General features: G+C 57.5%; 1 protein-coding gene across 7 annotated transcripts; it reads right to left on the bottom strand.

Moving 5' to 3' along the window:
- Positions 1-275: 275 nt before the first annotated feature.
- Positions 276-14,517, bottom strand: IKBKG (inhibitor of nuclear factor kappa B kinase regulatory subunit gamma; the record flags this gene model as incomplete). Of its 7 annotated transcripts, none has more annotated exons than XM_079726877.1 (9): positions 276-911; positions 1,200-1,261; positions 1,430-1,572; positions 1,858-2,001; positions 3,001-3,076; positions 3,587-3,739; positions 6,215-6,330; positions 10,699-10,910; positions 14,319-14,517. In XM_079726877.1, the coding sequence occupies 9 exons, from the start codon at positions 14,503-14,505 to the stop codon at positions 769-771; spliced, it is 1,236 nt and encodes a 411-aa protein (XP_079583003.1). In that variant the 3' UTR covers positions 276-768. The 7 variants fall into 7 exon arrangements, with proteins under 7 accessions (XP_079583003.1, XP_079582997.1, XP_079582998.1 ...); XM_079726871.1 differs by having other exon boundaries at positions 2,980-3,076; positions 6,215-6,333; positions 14,319-14,505; XM_079726872.1 differs by having other exon boundaries at positions 6,215-6,333; positions 14,319-14,505.
- Positions 14,518-16,287: the final 1,770 nt, after the last annotated feature.

Below are 16,287 nucleotides of genomic sequence, written 5' to 3'. Positions count from 1 at the left end.
CAAACAAGCTGTCTACACCAGAACTGAAAAGGACCCTTCAAGCTCTGAAGAGATGCTCAAGCTCTCTCTTAACAGAGAACGGCTCGCCTGGTGGATGGCACAAACCCACGGGTTGGACACCCGTCATCTGTGGCAGGGCTACAGGGAGTGAGCGGGGAGCAGGAAAGCACGCCCAGGGTAGGGGAGCGCCAGCACTGTCTACCCCCCTGCTCAGTGGTGCCGCTTCTGCGGGATCCAACCCAAAGGTACATATGATGGATGCACAAGGATTTTCACCGTGGTGTTGTTTATGACAGTAAAAAGACCAGTAACAACCCAAACGTCCACTAGCAGCAGACAAGTTCGATCCACAGTGGTGCAGCCGCCAGTGGAACAGCACACAGCCCATGAGAGCAGCGCCGCACTGGGCCAGGCGGCCGGGACGAAGGGTCCTGCCCGTCTCAGCCTGGGAAGCAATTGTCTGGGAGCCCTGGCCTTGGCTCTTGACTTCCCCAGCACAGGTGGAAGAAGAGCGAACCCCGGAGACAAGCAGTTCAAGCAGACAGAACGAACAAAAAAAGCAGAGCATCGGGCCTATCTGGGGCTCTGTGTGCCCTAAAAGAGGTGAACCAGCGGATGGGGGCGCAGAAGCATAAGGCCCTGCAGCTAGCTCTCGGGGCTCAGAGAAGGGGCCCACCCTCTGTCACCCAGCCCCTAATTCAGGACCAGGCAGACAGGAGAGGAAAGCAACAGATTGCACTGTCCTGGGCTGGGTGTCGGTAGGCAGTCCTACTCGATGCACTCCATGACGTGTATCTGCAGGGTGTCCATGTCAGGAGCCTGATACTGGCACTTGGGGCAGCAGAAGTTGGGTGGCTCCTCAGGGGGGCTTCTCCTCTGGCTGGGCAGGGCCAGGTGAAAGGAGTGATGAGCTGGGGAAAGAGAAGAGGCACGGGTGGGGGCGGGCTTCTTGTGTGTCCCCTTGCACAAACTGCAGGGAAGGGCCAAGGCACAAAGTGCTGAGATACCTTGGTTCCAATGACCTGGGTCCCCACCGCTAGCGCCTCCCCTTTAGCCCCGCCCCCAGGGTCGGTACCGCTGGGGAGGAGGGGCCAGGGGCCAGTGCGAGCTCCCTGGAGCTCCCTCGCTGGGCTCCAGGATCCTCAGCACCTCCTCCCAGCACCCTGCCCTCCCCAGCCCTCCCCCTGCAGCTCCCTCACCTGGGGCAGGGGCTAAGGGGAGCTGGGAGACCTCTACATGCCGCTTCCTCATGTCTTCGATCCTTTGAGAAAAGAAACTGTCCAATCAATACGTATGAGTCAATCTCCAGCACGTACAAAGCTGATGGAAGGATGAGGCGCGAGGCGGGGAGAGGGAGGCCAGCTCCCCCTAACTTGACAGGCCCAGTACCCGGTGCCACTCCCCGTGGGTCCCGCGCTCCAAGGCCCACCTGGCCGACTCCTGACAGCTGGTCTTCAGCCTGCTGTACTCCCTCTGCAGCTGCTCCAGCTGCTCCTGCAGGAACTCCTTTTTCTCAGCCAGCTTCTCCCGGGCCTGCCTCTCAGCCTGGAAATCCGCCTTGTAGATATCCGCCTGGCAAAGCCAAGACAGGGGCAGTGCCCACTCTCCATCAGCCACGCATTGGACACTCCATGCCAGCCACGGGGGGCCGGGGGAAGGCACAGCCCACTCCTGCTCTCCCAGAGCCCACGGCATGAAGACAGTCACCCCAAAGGCACTGAGAGTTCAAGGAGCAGTGCGAGGGACTCAAAGAGCTTCTGAGAAGCCACTGCAAACTGACGCTGGAGACATGCCAGGTCCCAGCGCCAGTGGCCCGGTCCGCTCACCCACACACAGGCCACAGAGGAGAGCCCTCACCTGGGCTTTCAGCACCGGAACCGTCTCCATCACTATCTTGTGCTGCTCGGCCTCTTCCTTCAGTTTGTCGATCAGTTCCTGTTTGGCCACCAGGGCCTCCTCAGCCTGCTTGAGCTGCTGCTTGAGATCTTCCAGCTGCAGTCCCTAGATGTGGGCGACGGGGAACTGACAGAGCCCGATCTGGCTCAGCCTTGGAGCCAGGCTGCCCCCAGGCCGGCTGCTGCTCCAGGAAAGCAGAACCAAGAGGAACAAGAGATCGGGCCCAGCCAGCCCGTGCTGTGCAGGGCCCAGGAAAGGCAGAGGCTGGAGGGGACCTCGAGGTCATCTGGCACAACTGCCCCCCAGGCTGACATTCCCTTCCCAGCTGGACAGTCCTCCAACCCCTCAAAGGACGGGGGCCACACTCCCTCCTGAGGCCACGTGCTCCACACTGAGCCAGTCTCATGCACTAATGCTCCACCACATGCCCGCTAAGCCGAGGCCCATCGGTCCTTCCACTCTGCCACCTGGTCGAGGGTCTGCTGGTCCCTCACGGATGCCCCACCCCCCCACACACACACCCACACACAGACGCACACACCACTAAGCCTTCCCTCTGGAGATCAAAGGGACACGCCTTCATAACTAACTCTTCCTCATGTGACCCACTTTCAGGCTTTACCCTTATAAGTCCCCTCCAGGTCTGTTCAGGTTTGACTACATCCTTCCTAAACTGTGATCACTAGAAACTGCACTCAGTATAAGTCTGACGAGGACAAACTAGAAAAGGGGTATCAGCCACCTTCAACACTGGTATGGAAACATTCCCAAGGAAATCTGGGGACGCCTGGCGGGAGGGACCAGCTGCAGAGACAAGCGTGGGCCTGCCCACAGGCGGAGCATCTGGAGGCGCTGCCCAGCCCAACAGGGGCTGCAAACAACACAGCCCAAGCGTCCCCGCCTCCCCACTGCCTGTCCTGAGCCATCACCCCACAGCCCTGACAAAGCTCTAGGCCGAATCGAGTATCCCTCTCCAAAGCCAACTCGGTGAGTCTGTTAAGGTAGGGCCTTGAGTTCCAATATCCCTGAATTGAGGGGAGTCAGCCCCAGGCTGACAGCCCAGAAGGCCGCCACCATATTCACTCGGTTCTGCTCACCGCTCACCATGCTGCTCTTGATGTGGCTGTCATACTCTTGGAAGAGCTGGTGATAGGCCACCTGCAGCTGGGCCAGCTTCCTCCTAAGGAAAAGGAGCTTAGGCTGGAGAAACCACCTTGTCCTGACCCAGCCACAGCTCTTACTGCTTCCAACTCCACCCTCTTCCTTGTCGTCACGGCCACAGATCAGAATGTGGCTTTCAGGGTGCCTGTGTGCCTTGAAGGCCGTCAGCTCTGAGGCAAGCTTTGCTACCTATTTCATATCATTTTCCATCAATCTGGCATTTCAAAATGTACACAAAGAAATGTTTATAATAAAACAGAGCTGTCCTGTACTGTTCAAAAAAGTCAAGTTCAAGAAAAACAGAGAAAAGCAGGAAGACTGTTCTAGATTAAAGAAGACTCAAAAGACACGCCAACAAGGAAAAGGTAGGATCCCAGATGGGACACTGTTAACGTGTGGACTGGAGAGCGAATACTGTCACCCTCTGAAAGCCGGATTGTTGGGGTGTGACAACGGTAAGGGACAGCATTGGGCCCTCCCCCGCCGGCCGGCCCCTGGAAGGGCTCCCAGGAGGCAGCGGGCCACTCACTTCTCCTCCGAGGCAGCCTGGCGCTCCATGCGCAGGGCAGCGTCCATACTCTGGTTCTGCAGGCGCAGCTGGTCCACCTGCACGCTGTGCTGCTGCTGCAGTGCCTCGCGCTCGTTCTCCAGCTGCCGGGCCTGCTCACTGGCGGCCCGGACCCTGGTGAAGGCATGGGAGGTCACAGAGGGCCCATAGCAGGACCCTCCTGTGCTCCCAGCATCCCCGCCACGCTGCGCAGAGACAGGGACAAGTCACGGCCCAGTGGGACCAAGGGGGTCCTCCAGGCGTCACAGTGGACGCACTATCACTGGAAGCAGGGACAACTGCAGGGCAGCCGAATGGGGGCAGGTTCGGGCTGATGGTGGCCCCCAGAGAAGACCTTTGGAAGGTGAAGGAGGTGGTCCAGGGGAGAGGAGCCCCAGGGAACTGCCCATTGGGTTCTGGCACGTGGGTGCTGGGGGCCCTGGCCAGAGCCATCTCAGTGGATGGGCTGGGAGGAAAGCAGGTGGAGACAGCCAGCAAAGACAGCCTTTCTGGAAGCCGGAGAGGGAGAAGGTGAGAAATGGGGCAGGGCGGGGGGAGGTGGAGGGGAGGCAGGGTCAGTGCTCAGAGGCTCTTTGCCGACCAGTCACTGCTCCAGAAGTGGTGAGGAGGCTCAGGCCCGTCTGGACCCCGGGGTCCACACCTGCATGAAGAGCCTCGCACCTGCCCACCCAGGAGACGGCAGCAGCCTCAGCAGAGAATCCCCAGTGCTCTGTCCTGTGGCGCAGTGACAGCTCAGCTCTCCTCAGCTACATCCGCCCCAGCCCGCGATCTCCCGACTCCACATCCCTACGTCCACACAGCTGCCTGCGGGGCGACAGTGGCTGCTTCTCGGTGGGGGAGGCTACTGGGGATGGTCTCTGGTCTCACCGTGTGCACGTGCCTATCCAAATCTACTGAACGCAGGTCCCCATCTGTGAGCCAACAAAAGTTAGTGGCTGCCACTGTCATCAGCAGATGGAAGTGCTATCTGCCAGGGGCCCGAGGTGACAGGCCAGGGCTCAAAGGGCAGCCATGTGCATTAAGTCTGAGGCCACTTAAATGGCCACGCCGAATGATGTGAAATGCAGGCAGGCTTCCTGCCCCGAGCCGTCCAGCTCAGCATGTACATGCTCAGCCACAGAGACGGGAGCAGGGGACAGGAAAGGAGGGTGCCCAAGAGCCTACAATTGCTGGAGTAACACCTTTGCAGGGTCATTAAGTGACCAAAGTCTGCTTCTTTCATGTGCATAGAAAAAAGATAGGCGGGGGGCTTCCCTGGTGGTGCAGTGGTTGGGGGTCCGCCTGCCGATGCAGGGGATGCGGGTTTGTGCCCCGGTCTGGGAGGATCCCACATGCCGTGGAGCGGCTGGGCCCGTGAGCCATGGCCGCTGAGCCTGCGCGTCCAGAGCCTGTGCTCCGCAAGGGGAGAGGCCATAACAGTGAGAGGCCCGCGTACCGCAAAAAAAAAAAAAAAAAAAAAAAAGATAGGCAGGGAAGACCCAAAAGTGCCCTGAAAATTACACGTGCCTTTTTGAAACCCGGAGGGACAGAAGCGTGTACGGGAAACAGCAGAATGCGAAGAGCCCGGGGCCAGGAGGCTCAGCCTTCCGCGGCCTCCCTTTCGCCGTCTTCTTTCTAGAGGGCAGCGCGCTCACACGCTGTCACCCCTGCCTGCTCCTCCAGCCTCCTTCACAAAGGCGCCCCCAACACCGTCCAGGGCACCCGGATCACCTCCCGCGCTGGGAGAGCTGGGGCCACCTCTGTCGCCTGGACCTGTCTTTCTGGACGGCAGCGGCCCGGCGGCGTGAGAATCACTGAAACATCCGTGCCCTTTGACCCAATGACCCCACTTACAGGAACCTCCCTCTGCAGGAGAGAGCGACTGGCGGACCTGAGGCTGCCAGCTTTGGAAGGGCCGGCTTGCAAGGCTGGCCCTGGGGTGGTGCCCGGGCAGTGGGCTGGTGCGAGTGCCCTGCACTGACAAGACACTTTCCCTACTGATAAGGGTGGTCCCTGTGCCTGGACTCTGGCACCACAGGGTGGTTTAGGGGGCGCACGTGCTTTCCTCTGGGAATCGGGAAGTTTGGCACGTGCCGGGCAGCGACCAGCCCTCAATGAAACCCGGGGCGCTGAGTCTCGAGTGGGCTCCCTGGGTCTCCAGGGAGGCATCTGTCACTACTGGAGAAGGGAGAGTGCTCGGCTGGCCCCTCAGGGGAGGGAGAGAGGAAGCTGAAGGTGTGGGGTTCTCCACCCCCGACCCGCGTCTTCTGTCCTTGGGGGTGCTGGCGTGTGCCCTTTCCCTGTCATCAACCTCCGCCGGGAGGGCACTGGAGTGCTTTCCTGCAGATCACGGGGGTGCTCTTCCCCACTGCCCAGCAAATGCCCCCTCAGGAAATAATCCAAACTCCAGCAAAAGGTCGGAAAGGCCAGAAATCCCGCTGGGACTCAGGTCCTGGACACCCAGTCCACAGCCCCACCACACACCTGCCCCACGCCCGTGTGCTCCCGTCCATCCTGTCACAGAGGAACTCTCTGGAAGCCCCTGAATGGCCTCATTCTTCTCGGGCACCGTGACAACGGCCTCCAGGCTGGTTTTCCCTCCCTACTCACCTGCCCTCCAAAGCCTGCCGCTCCTTGGTGGCAGCCTCCAAGCGACTCTGGCTCTCCTGCAGCTCCCCCAGCAAGGATGTCACCTGGGCTTTCACTGAGGCCTTGTCCTCGGCCATCTGCTGCATGGAAAAAAAGCCACTTCCTGTCGGTGATGCTTCCTTACCAGGTGCTCACCCCTGGCAGCCCCAAGCCCCAGGGCAGCTGAAAGCACTGAGACGGGTCCCCCGAGGGCTCCCCTCGAGCCCTCAGCACCCCTACTCATCTCACCTCTCACCTCTGGAAGCTTCTCACCCTCAGCGAGGCAACTGAAGCGGTGGAAAGGGATCGAGTCCCATGAGCCCCCACTCCAAGCCCCTCCTCATCCCTGCAGATGGGGCAACAGGAGACCCAGGGACATGGAAGCACAGAGGTGCCTCGAGTCTCACAAGGCTGACAACCAGGCCACGAGGGCTGAGCCCAGCAGGAGTCTGTGTGCCTCCGTCATCAAACTGTCCAGATGCCGGTCCCCTGAGACCTCAGGCTGCTCAGGCCCAGGGTGCAGCCCCGGTCCTCTGCATACCCGGCCCCTCCACAGTAACCCCTCGGTAGGAACCAGCACCCCTGTGCTCCCGGCCACACACACGGCCCCGCCCACCATCCTTCTCCAGCTACACACGCACGATGATGACCTGCGCCGTCTCAAGGCTTTCAGTACCCTCCACGGGCTGAGGGCTTCCAGATTCCTCCCTCCAGAAAAGACTTCTCTCCGGCACCCCAGCTTAGCTACCCAACTGCCTGCCCAGCTTCTCCACATTGGGGCCCGGAGGCTGCAGTAAGCTTTCCCCAAAAGGACCACAAAGCAGGGGGCTTAAGACAACAGAAATGGATTGCCTTCTGGAGGCCGGGAGTCCAAGAGTAAGGTGTCGGCGGGGCTGGTTCCTCCTGAGAGCCCTTGGCTGTAGCAGCCTCCATTGTCACGTGACCATCTTCCCTGGGTGTCTGTTTCTCTTCTTTTAGAGATACCAGTCATTGGATTTAGGCCCATCCTAAGCCAGTGTGACCTCATCTTAACTTGATTACATCTGCAAACAACCCATTTCTAAATAAGGTCACATTCTGAGGTCCCAGGGGTTAGGATATGGGCATTTCTTTGGGGGGAACATAATTCAACCCATAACACCCCCTACACTAGACAGGAATCCAGATAATGTCTCACACTAGCACAGCACCCTCCCACAGTTCCTGTCACACTCAGGATCAAAGCCCAAATCCTTCACTGGCTTACTGATCCCACATGATTAGCCCCACCATGACTCTGCCCTCCTCAGCCCCTATCCACTCTGCCCCAGCCATGTTTGCCTCTTCGGTCTTCCCTGAACATCACAGGCATGCTCCTGCCTCAGGAACTTTGCACATGCTTTCCCCACCTCTACAACAGTCTTCCCCCAGATACCCACATGTATTCCAGTGCTGACTAGATGGCACCCCAGTGAGGCCTTCCCCATCTAGTCCATCCTCCAGTTAGCGGCACAAAACCCTGGAGTCCTCTCTGCCTCTCACAGCTCACATTGGATCCATCAGGAAATCCTGTCAAAATGTATCTTAGAATTTATTTGATGACACTAAGCAGGTAATGGTAACTACTTTAGGTGTGACGGTGGTATTGTTCTCATGTTTCTTAGAGATGCACACTGAAATATTTACAGACGAAATTATGCGGTGTCTGGAATTTGGTTCAAAATAATGGGGGAACTCCTAGGTATCTACCTGAAAGAAATGAAAACCCATGTCCACACAGGAATGTTCACAGCAGCATTACTCCTAACAGCCAGAGTGGAAACGACCCAAATGTCCATCAAATGACGACTGGATAAACAAAACATAGTCTCTCCATACACTGGAATATCATCCAGCCATAAAGTGATATGAGGTACTTGGACAGACTGCAGCGTGGATGAACCTCAAAAATATGATGCTGGGACTTCCCTGGTGGCGCAGTGGTTAGGACCCTGAAGTCCCAATGCAGGGGGCCGAGGTTCAATCCCTGGTCAGGGAACTAGATCCCACAGGCATGTTGCAAGTAAGAATTCGCATGTCAATAGGGAGGGTGGGAGGGAGGGAGATACAAGAGGGAAGAGATATGGGGACGTACGTGCATGTATAACTGATTCATTTTGTTATAAAGCAGAAACTAACGCATCACTGTAAAGCAATTATACTTCAATAAAGATGTTAAAAAAAAAAAAAGAATGTGCATGCCATGACTAAGGAGCCCACCTGCCACAACTAAGACCTGGTGCAACCAAATAAATAAATAAATAAATAAATTTTATTTTGTAAAAAAACGTGATGCTGAGTGAAAGCAGCCAGACATGAGAGCCACACGGTGGATTCTACTCACAGGAGATGCCCAGAACAGGCAAACACAGACAGAAAGATGGGCACGTGCCCGGGTGGGGAAGATGGGACTGGGGAGTGCCTGCTCGTGGGGACGGGGTTTCTCCTTGGGATGGTGACAATGCTTTGGGAGCAGATGGAGGTGATGGTTGGACAACTCTATGACTATACTAAAAACTACTGAATTCTACACTTTCAAGGGGTGAATTTCATGGTATGTTGAGTTTTATCCTGGAAAAGCTGTTGGAAAAAACTCCAGCCTGTGGCTCTACCACTTTCTCCAGGGACGGGCACTCAGCTATGCCCAGGTTTTTGCTGGGGTCACCGTCTTATCCCCATCACCTGTTGTCCATGTGCAAGAGTTTCTCCTACGTATAACTGGGGTGCAACTGATGAGTTGGGGGTGACCTAAATTTTCAACTTGCAGAGAAAATGCCAAATAGTTTTTCAAAGCAGTGGCACCAACTGATGCTGCCACCAGCAACAGGAAGCCATGGCCCCTCCAATACCCGCTACTGTCAGACTCGTCAGCTAGAAATAGGGCTTTGGCAGTGGCTCTGATCGCTACCATGAAGCCAGCATCCCATCATGTGAGCACGGGGCAGGCGGACGCTCTGAAGGCATCCTGAGAACAGCAGCCTTCTCCTTTTCATTTCTGTGCCGAGTACACCAGTTCAGGATTGTAGTGGCTTTACCGCTGGCCCCAAAGTGACATGGCCATGGCCTAACCCCCAGTACCTGTAAATGGGACCTGATTTAGAGACAGGGTCTCTCCAGATGTGACCAACTTAAGATGAGATCGTACTGGAGGAGGGTGGGCCCCTGATCCAGTGACTGCTGAGAACTACAAAAGACTCGGACACTCGAGCAAACTCTAGAGTGGCTTCTTGCAGCCTAAGGTCAGGACCCTGGGCCACCCAACCCCCTTTTGAGCTCCTGTCTGAGAAAATAGGGCTGGCAAACGAGTGTACTGTTTGCTCCAGCCCACACCTGACCCAGCCCCCCACCATCCTCAGAGCCTTTCCTAAGAGGGCTCCCAACATGTGAATCCTTCCTCTGTCCCCCAGGAGTCTTCCTCGGGGACCTGAGAGCCATTCCTCGGAAACGGAATCCTCAGAAAGGACAGGGCCTCGGTCTGCCCGTGTCTGCCTGGGATGGAATCCTAACTTCCAGAGCTGACTCCCGGGGTGGACGCCGCTGACCTCACCGCACTGACACTGACCCACCCCGCGTGGGTTTTCACTTGAGCCCCTGCTCGCTGCCCCCACCTCACTCTCCCTTCAAATCGCCAGCACCTCTGTGCCCATCAGAAGGGTGCTCAGCGCCTTCCCCTGCTGTCGGTAGTTACCAAACAAAACCCGTTTTTACCCCTTTACCCAATGGCCGGCTGAGCTGCGCTTTGACACCAGTGTCTTCATAAGAGGAGGAGAGATGCCCAGACACAGGGGGAGAAGGTCACGTGACAGTGTGTTTGCAAAGCAAGGAACGCCAAGTCCTGCCCGCCAGCACCCGAGGCTGGGAGAGAGGCCTTGACCAGATCCTGCCCTCACGGTCCTCAGAAGGAACCAACCCTGCCCTCACCTTGATCTTGGACTTCCGGCCTCCAGAACTGGGAGACAATACGTTTCTGTGGCTTGAAACTACCAGGTTTGTGGTACTTTGTTACAGCAGCTCCAGGAACCTAACACACCTCCCCGAGGGCCCCCACCAGGCAGTCTACACCATCAGGGTGATTTGGGGTGGGGCCCCAGGCCACGTGTACCAGCTTGACCTGCGGGGCGCAGAGACCCGGTAACTAAGGTCAGTCACGTGGGCGCCCCAGGCCTCCAGGACCGACCCCCACTCAAGTCCCCGGACCGCACCACTCAGGGGAGCTTCCCTGGTGGTGGTACCCGTGCGTGTCATCACACGTGGCCCAGCCTCTCCTGGATCCGCCCTCTGTTCCTTTTATCTTTGCTGATTTCAACCTGCATCCCTCCTGGGTGACTAAGCCTAACGCCACGACCACGAGGACAATGGCTTTTCCCAACTCCGGGAGCCCCCCCGCCAACCCCGCGACCCCGAGCGCAGTCCCTGCGGGTCCGGGGCGGGCGGCGGTGGCCCGCTACCTGCTGGCATGTCTTGAGGCGCTCCACCTCCTGCAGGGCCTGCTCCCTCTGCCGGTGCAGCTCCCGCTTCTCCAGGCTCAGCCTCTCCACCAGGTCCCGGGCCTCCTGGAACTTCTGCATAAGGAAGGCCTTCTCCTCCCTCTGGCTGCCCTGGAAACGCTGCAGCTCCTCGCAGCGTTCCCGCAGCATCTGGTTGCTCTGGCGGATGGCGTCTGCAGAGGTGGCAGGGGGCAGGTGCACCCGGTGGCCGCGGCCTCCACCACCCCGCGGCCTCCACCACCCCGACAGCTTCCAAACACTCCCTTCACTTCACCAAGCGCTTTCGAAGTCAACTACGCAAATGACGTGCCCCCAGTGTCTCCAAGATATTAACCACGTCAGCTTCACTTAAAAGCATGTGTCCGGGAGTTCCCTGGTGGCCTAGTGGTTAGGATTCCAGGCTTTCACTGTCAGGGCGTGGGTTCAATCCCTCGTCAGGGAACTGAGATCCCACAAGCCGCATGGGGCAGCCAAAAAAAAAAAAAAAAAGGAGAAAAGCACATGTCAAATGCCACTTTCTTTGCAAGTGACTCTGGAACTCATCTGCCCTCTGCGTGGGTCAGAGGCGGGCCGCCCTGGGGCCCTGGATCACTCACTGCCTTCGGGATCAGACTCGGGGGCACAGCCACCAGAACAAACTTGCCCGTGGCACTGCTGGCCACAGACCTGGGGGGGCGGACGAGAAGCCTTGGAGCAGGCCACTTAGCCACCTCTCTGAGCCTCACCATCCTCATGTACATGTTCAACGGGGACAAGCATACCCATCTCACAGGATGAGGAGGGTAAACAAAAAAGCAGCCAAAATGCCTGGTTTTCAAGACAACCTCAAGAACCAGTCCATCCTCCTTTCCCCAGGCAGTCAGCAGGGCTTAAGGAAAGGACAGCCACACACCTGGGGACACCCCTGGCAGCAGAAATCCGTTGGGGGTGACAGAACTGACCCGTGGCATGCAAAGGTTCTAGCCACCACAGAGCTGGACAAGAGGGGGGCAGGCAGTAGCTTCAGGCCCCCCTCTGGTCAAAACCCCCAACGAGCTAACTGGTGCCTTCTGATGGAACATTCTTTCACTGGAACCACAGTGGCTCGTGAGCCTGGCTCCAAAGCCACCTTCTGCGCCCACTGTCACCTGCCTCAGGTTCCTCACCAGCCCCCACCAAGGCTCAGCTCAGCTCACACGCAACTTCTGTTTTTAACTGAGGTACAATTCACAGAACACCAACTTCACCATTTTAACTATTTTAAAGTATACAGTCATTCAGTGGCTATAGTATATTCACCAAGATGTGCACCCATCACCTCTATCTAGCTCCAGAACATTTGCATCCTCCAAAAGAAACCTCATATCCACTGGCAGTCACTTCCCCTCTGGCCCCGGACCCTGGCGCCCACTCATGCTTCTCTCTCTACACTCACCTCTCCTGGACACGCCACATCAATGGACTCCTATACCAGGTAGAAGCAACTTCTTCTATGAAGCTTCCCCACAAATACTCCAAGCAAATCCTACGTCCTCCCTCCTGCCCCCTCCTCCATGGACACGATCACAAGCATCACAGGGGCAGACACCTCGGGCCCCGGGGGTTTGGACCAGGGCCTGATACACTGCAGCCGTATAAGCAGAAACGTGCAGAGCCCGAGCTCCCTGGGGGGCAGCTGGGGGTCCATGGTCCCTGTCCGGCCAGCCTGCCACACTCTCACCCCCGAGTCCCCTTTGCCAGAGCACTGTTCTGGGGATGAGCAGAGACTACGCACATAGCTATGGAGGGTGAGCTGTCTCCCTGCCCCTCAACCTGGCTGCCAGCTCTATGTGGCCCCAACACAGTAGGACATTTGATGACATCTGGGGATATTGCTGCTTGTCTTAACTGAAGGGGTGCTATTGGCACCTCGTGGGTAGAGGCCAGGGATGCTGCTCAACACCCCACAGTGCCCAGAACAACCTCTAGATGTCTGAGAGCTGAGGGGGAGGACCCTGTCCTAAAGCAGGTAGGTCCCAGCCCTCTGTGCATGAATCAGGGCTGTCTCCAAAGCAGGCCAGCGCTCCAAAAGACCAAGCAGCCCCTAAGTGGCCGTTGACCACGCTGGACCCTTTCCATCCTGCAAGAGAAGGCGACTCATCTTCACAGAAGAAGAGACACATATTCTGGGCACAAGTTTGGTCCCTGCCTGCAGGGCCTCAGCCAGCACCAGTCTCTGAGGCCTACAGGGCATGTGACTCGTCAGCACAGGGCCCCATGTGACATCCCATCACACCAGAGGATGCACTGTCCAGCAGACGGGTGGGGGAGTGGCCCCATGACTGTGGCCTCCACTGCTTATGCCAACCTGCCAACCTGCCCGCCAGCTTGGACAGTGGACGGCTGAGTGAAAACAACCAAGGCCCCGTCCTCTCGGATATGGTGTACACAAAGGCTGCGACCTTTATAAGCCCTGAGTTGCCAACAGGAACCAGGATGAAGCAAAAGTGGCCATGTGCCCCATCACCCCCCGTGACCCACCCGGGGAGTCTGTGCCCCCCATCTCCACCTGCAGCTCTGGGCTCGGCAGTGTAGAAGGTCCTCACAGCACAAAACACAAGAGTCTCACTGAGTGGGAAGCAGGGACGCCGCCTGGGCACCTGGGGCTACCATACCCAAGGAGGGGCACGCCAGAGGAGGAGCCCCCGGGGCACGACCACCAAGGGGGGAGGGCTGTCCCACTGGAAGTGGTCAGGAGTGGGTCACACCCCAGGGCAGCCACACCAGCCGAGGGGCGCGATGCGACGGCCCCTGGGGCTTGGAGAAGCTGCCCCCGATGCAGGTGAGGACATGGAGGGTGAGTGAGTGGGGGCTGTGATGGAGATGGGGAGGGGGCGGCCCGGAAAGTACTCGAACCCGGCCACCTGGGGGGTGGGTGCTGCTGGAGGACAGCCCTCAGCTCCGGTATCTTCGAGGAGTGGCCCGCCGGGCTCATGCCCCGCCCACAGGGCCTGGACGCCCCTTTTCCAAAGCAGCCCACTGGCCCCTCTCAGGGAGGCCACGCCCATTCCCAGAGCAGACCACAGCCCCTTTCTGGAGCAGGTCACGCTCCCTTCCCAGGATAGTCACGCCCCTCCTGGATAGCCACGCCCCTCCCAGAATAACCTCGCTCCTTCCCAGGATAGCCACGCCCCTTCCCAGGAGAGCCAGTGCTTAATGACTGATCAGTACAGAGACACAGGGGGCCTGGCCGCGTTGGCCCAAGTGGGACAACGCAGAAGGGTCATTCCCGCTCCAGAGCTCCTTGTAGGGCTGGCCTGCACTGTGGCCCAGCTTCTCCCTCCGCCCTCCTCTGCTTCTTCACTGCCCTGCCCTGCCCTTCCCCTCCCCAGTGTTACTCCTAAGAGGACTCTAAATAAACGTCCTGCATGCCACTCTGTATCTCAAAGTCCACTTCCAGGGAATCCCACCTGAAACAAAAAGGAAGGGTGGCTGAGCTTGAGTCTCTAACTGGCCCACCCCAGTCCCAGTCAATGCAGAGGCGCAGGTGAGTGGGATAATCCTTCCCCCAGCAGTGCCGGGTCCCCAGACATTTTACTCCACACACCCGCCGTATCCCTCACCTCGGAGCTCTTGATTCTCCTCCAGACAGCGCTGGAAGGTCTCAGGAGCACCCTGCTCTGAAGGCAGGTGGAGCATGGCTGGCTTCCCCAGAGAAGACTCTTCACCCAGCACGTCCTGGTCCCCTGCCGGGCCGCCGCTAGGCTGCACCATCTCACACAGTGGACTCTTCCAGGGCGGCCTGCTCATCCAACACGTCAGGGTCTGAAACAGAGAGCCAGCAGAGGCGTCACATGAGGAGGCCTATGCAGAATTCTCCTACCCTGCAGGCTGGGGAGGAGTTCGGGCACCACACTTTAAGCAGAATGATGAGCACTGTGCCAAGCGGAAAAGGATGCTAAGAGGTGGCACATACTCCCATTCCAAAGGGAGGTACAGGCATTTATGTGGCGCTTGGAAAGGTCACGGTTCAGCACTGGTTGTAAACTGTGCCTAGCACTATCTCCAGGCTGTGACCTGAAGAACTTCACCAGAGAGGGGAAAGCATGGAGATTATTTTTGGAGGGAGGTGTCAGTGTGCCGGGAATCCTACCCCGACACATACACCTCCAAGCACGAGTGGAGGGTGCTGGCCCCTCACCTAGTGTACTGAGTGGAATGATGGCCCCCAATAAGGTATGTCCATGCCCTGACGCCCAGAACCTGTGACTGTGACCTGACTTGGCAAAAGGGTCTTTGCAGATGTAATAAAGTTAAGGATCTGGAGATGAGATCATCCGGGATGAGAGTGCCCCTAAATCCAATGGCAGGGTCCTTCTAAGACACGGAAGTGCAGAGACACAGAGGCAGAGGAGAAGCCACGTGAAGATGGAGGCAGAGATGGGAGGGATGTGGCCACAAGCCAAGCGGCACCTGGAGCCCCCAGAAGCTGGAAGAGGCAGGAAGAACCCTCCCCTGGAGCCTCCAAAGGAAGCACGGCCCTGCCAACACCTTGATCTCAGGCTTCTGGTCTCCAGAGCTGGGAGAGGATAAATTTCTGTTGTTTTCAGCCCCCTGGCTTGTGGACATCTCCTACAGCAGCCCTAGGAAATCCATACACCAAGTAAGAGGGGCTTCACTCAGAGCCTGATGAGTGTTCCCTGGACCTGAGGGGCCGAGGTGGACATCTAGCATCTGACATGTACTGAAGCATCTGAAAGTGGGAGCTGGGCTCACAGCCGAAGAGAGAGTGGCAGACACAGGCTGAGCTGTTTGCGTTCTCTTGTGAACTAGAGTACAGAGAGGGAGGCTATGCCGGACAGCAGCAGCCTGGAGCCCTTTTAAGTCCTGACCAAGAAAACTGACTACACGGAGGAGGAGGCCAATCCCAACAGAAGTTTCCAGGAGTAGGGCCTGAGCTTCAGCCAGAGACCTGAACACCGTGTGAGCTTGGACGTTTCACTATTACACTGACACTCACCTGAACACCCTCCTGACCCATCAGCAGTATCTGACGGATCGCTGATCCCTGATTCCAGAACAGCCCACTCTCCTGGCTCTCCTCCCACCTCACTGGCTGCTCCTGCTCAGGCTCTTTCACTGGACCATCGTCGTCAGCCCAGCCCTTCACGTGGTGGTGCCCAGGACTCTGTTCTGGGATCTTTTCTCTAACTCCAGTCACTCCAATACTAATTCCATCCAGACTCAAAGCTGTAACCCTCATCTTAATGCTGATGATACCCCAAATCACAACTCTTTCTTGAACTCCAAACTAACACATCAAACTCCACATCTCCACTTGGGTATCTAGTCATCCTCTCAAAACTAACGTCTCTAAAAGTGCACTCCTGACAGTCCCCAGAAGCCAGCTCACCCACGGCCTTCCTTATTAGCAGTTGACGGCAAATCCATCCTCCAGTTAGCAGGGACAAAACCTAGGAGTCCTTCTTGAGTCCTCTCTGCCTCTCACAGCTCACATCGGATCCATCAAGAAATCCTGTCAAAATGTATCTTAGAATTTATTTGATGATGCTAAGCAAATAATGGTAACTA

This window comes from Hyperoodon ampullatus, assembly GCF_949752795.1.
Source record: "Hyperoodon ampullatus genome assembly, chromosome: X".
NCBI classification, from domain to species: Eukaryota; Metazoa; Chordata; class Mammalia; order Artiodactyla; family Ziphiidae; genus Hyperoodon; species Hyperoodon ampullatus.
The sequence above is the reverse complement of the archived record's forward strand: the minus strand, read 5'-3'. Positions and strand labels throughout refer to the sequence as shown.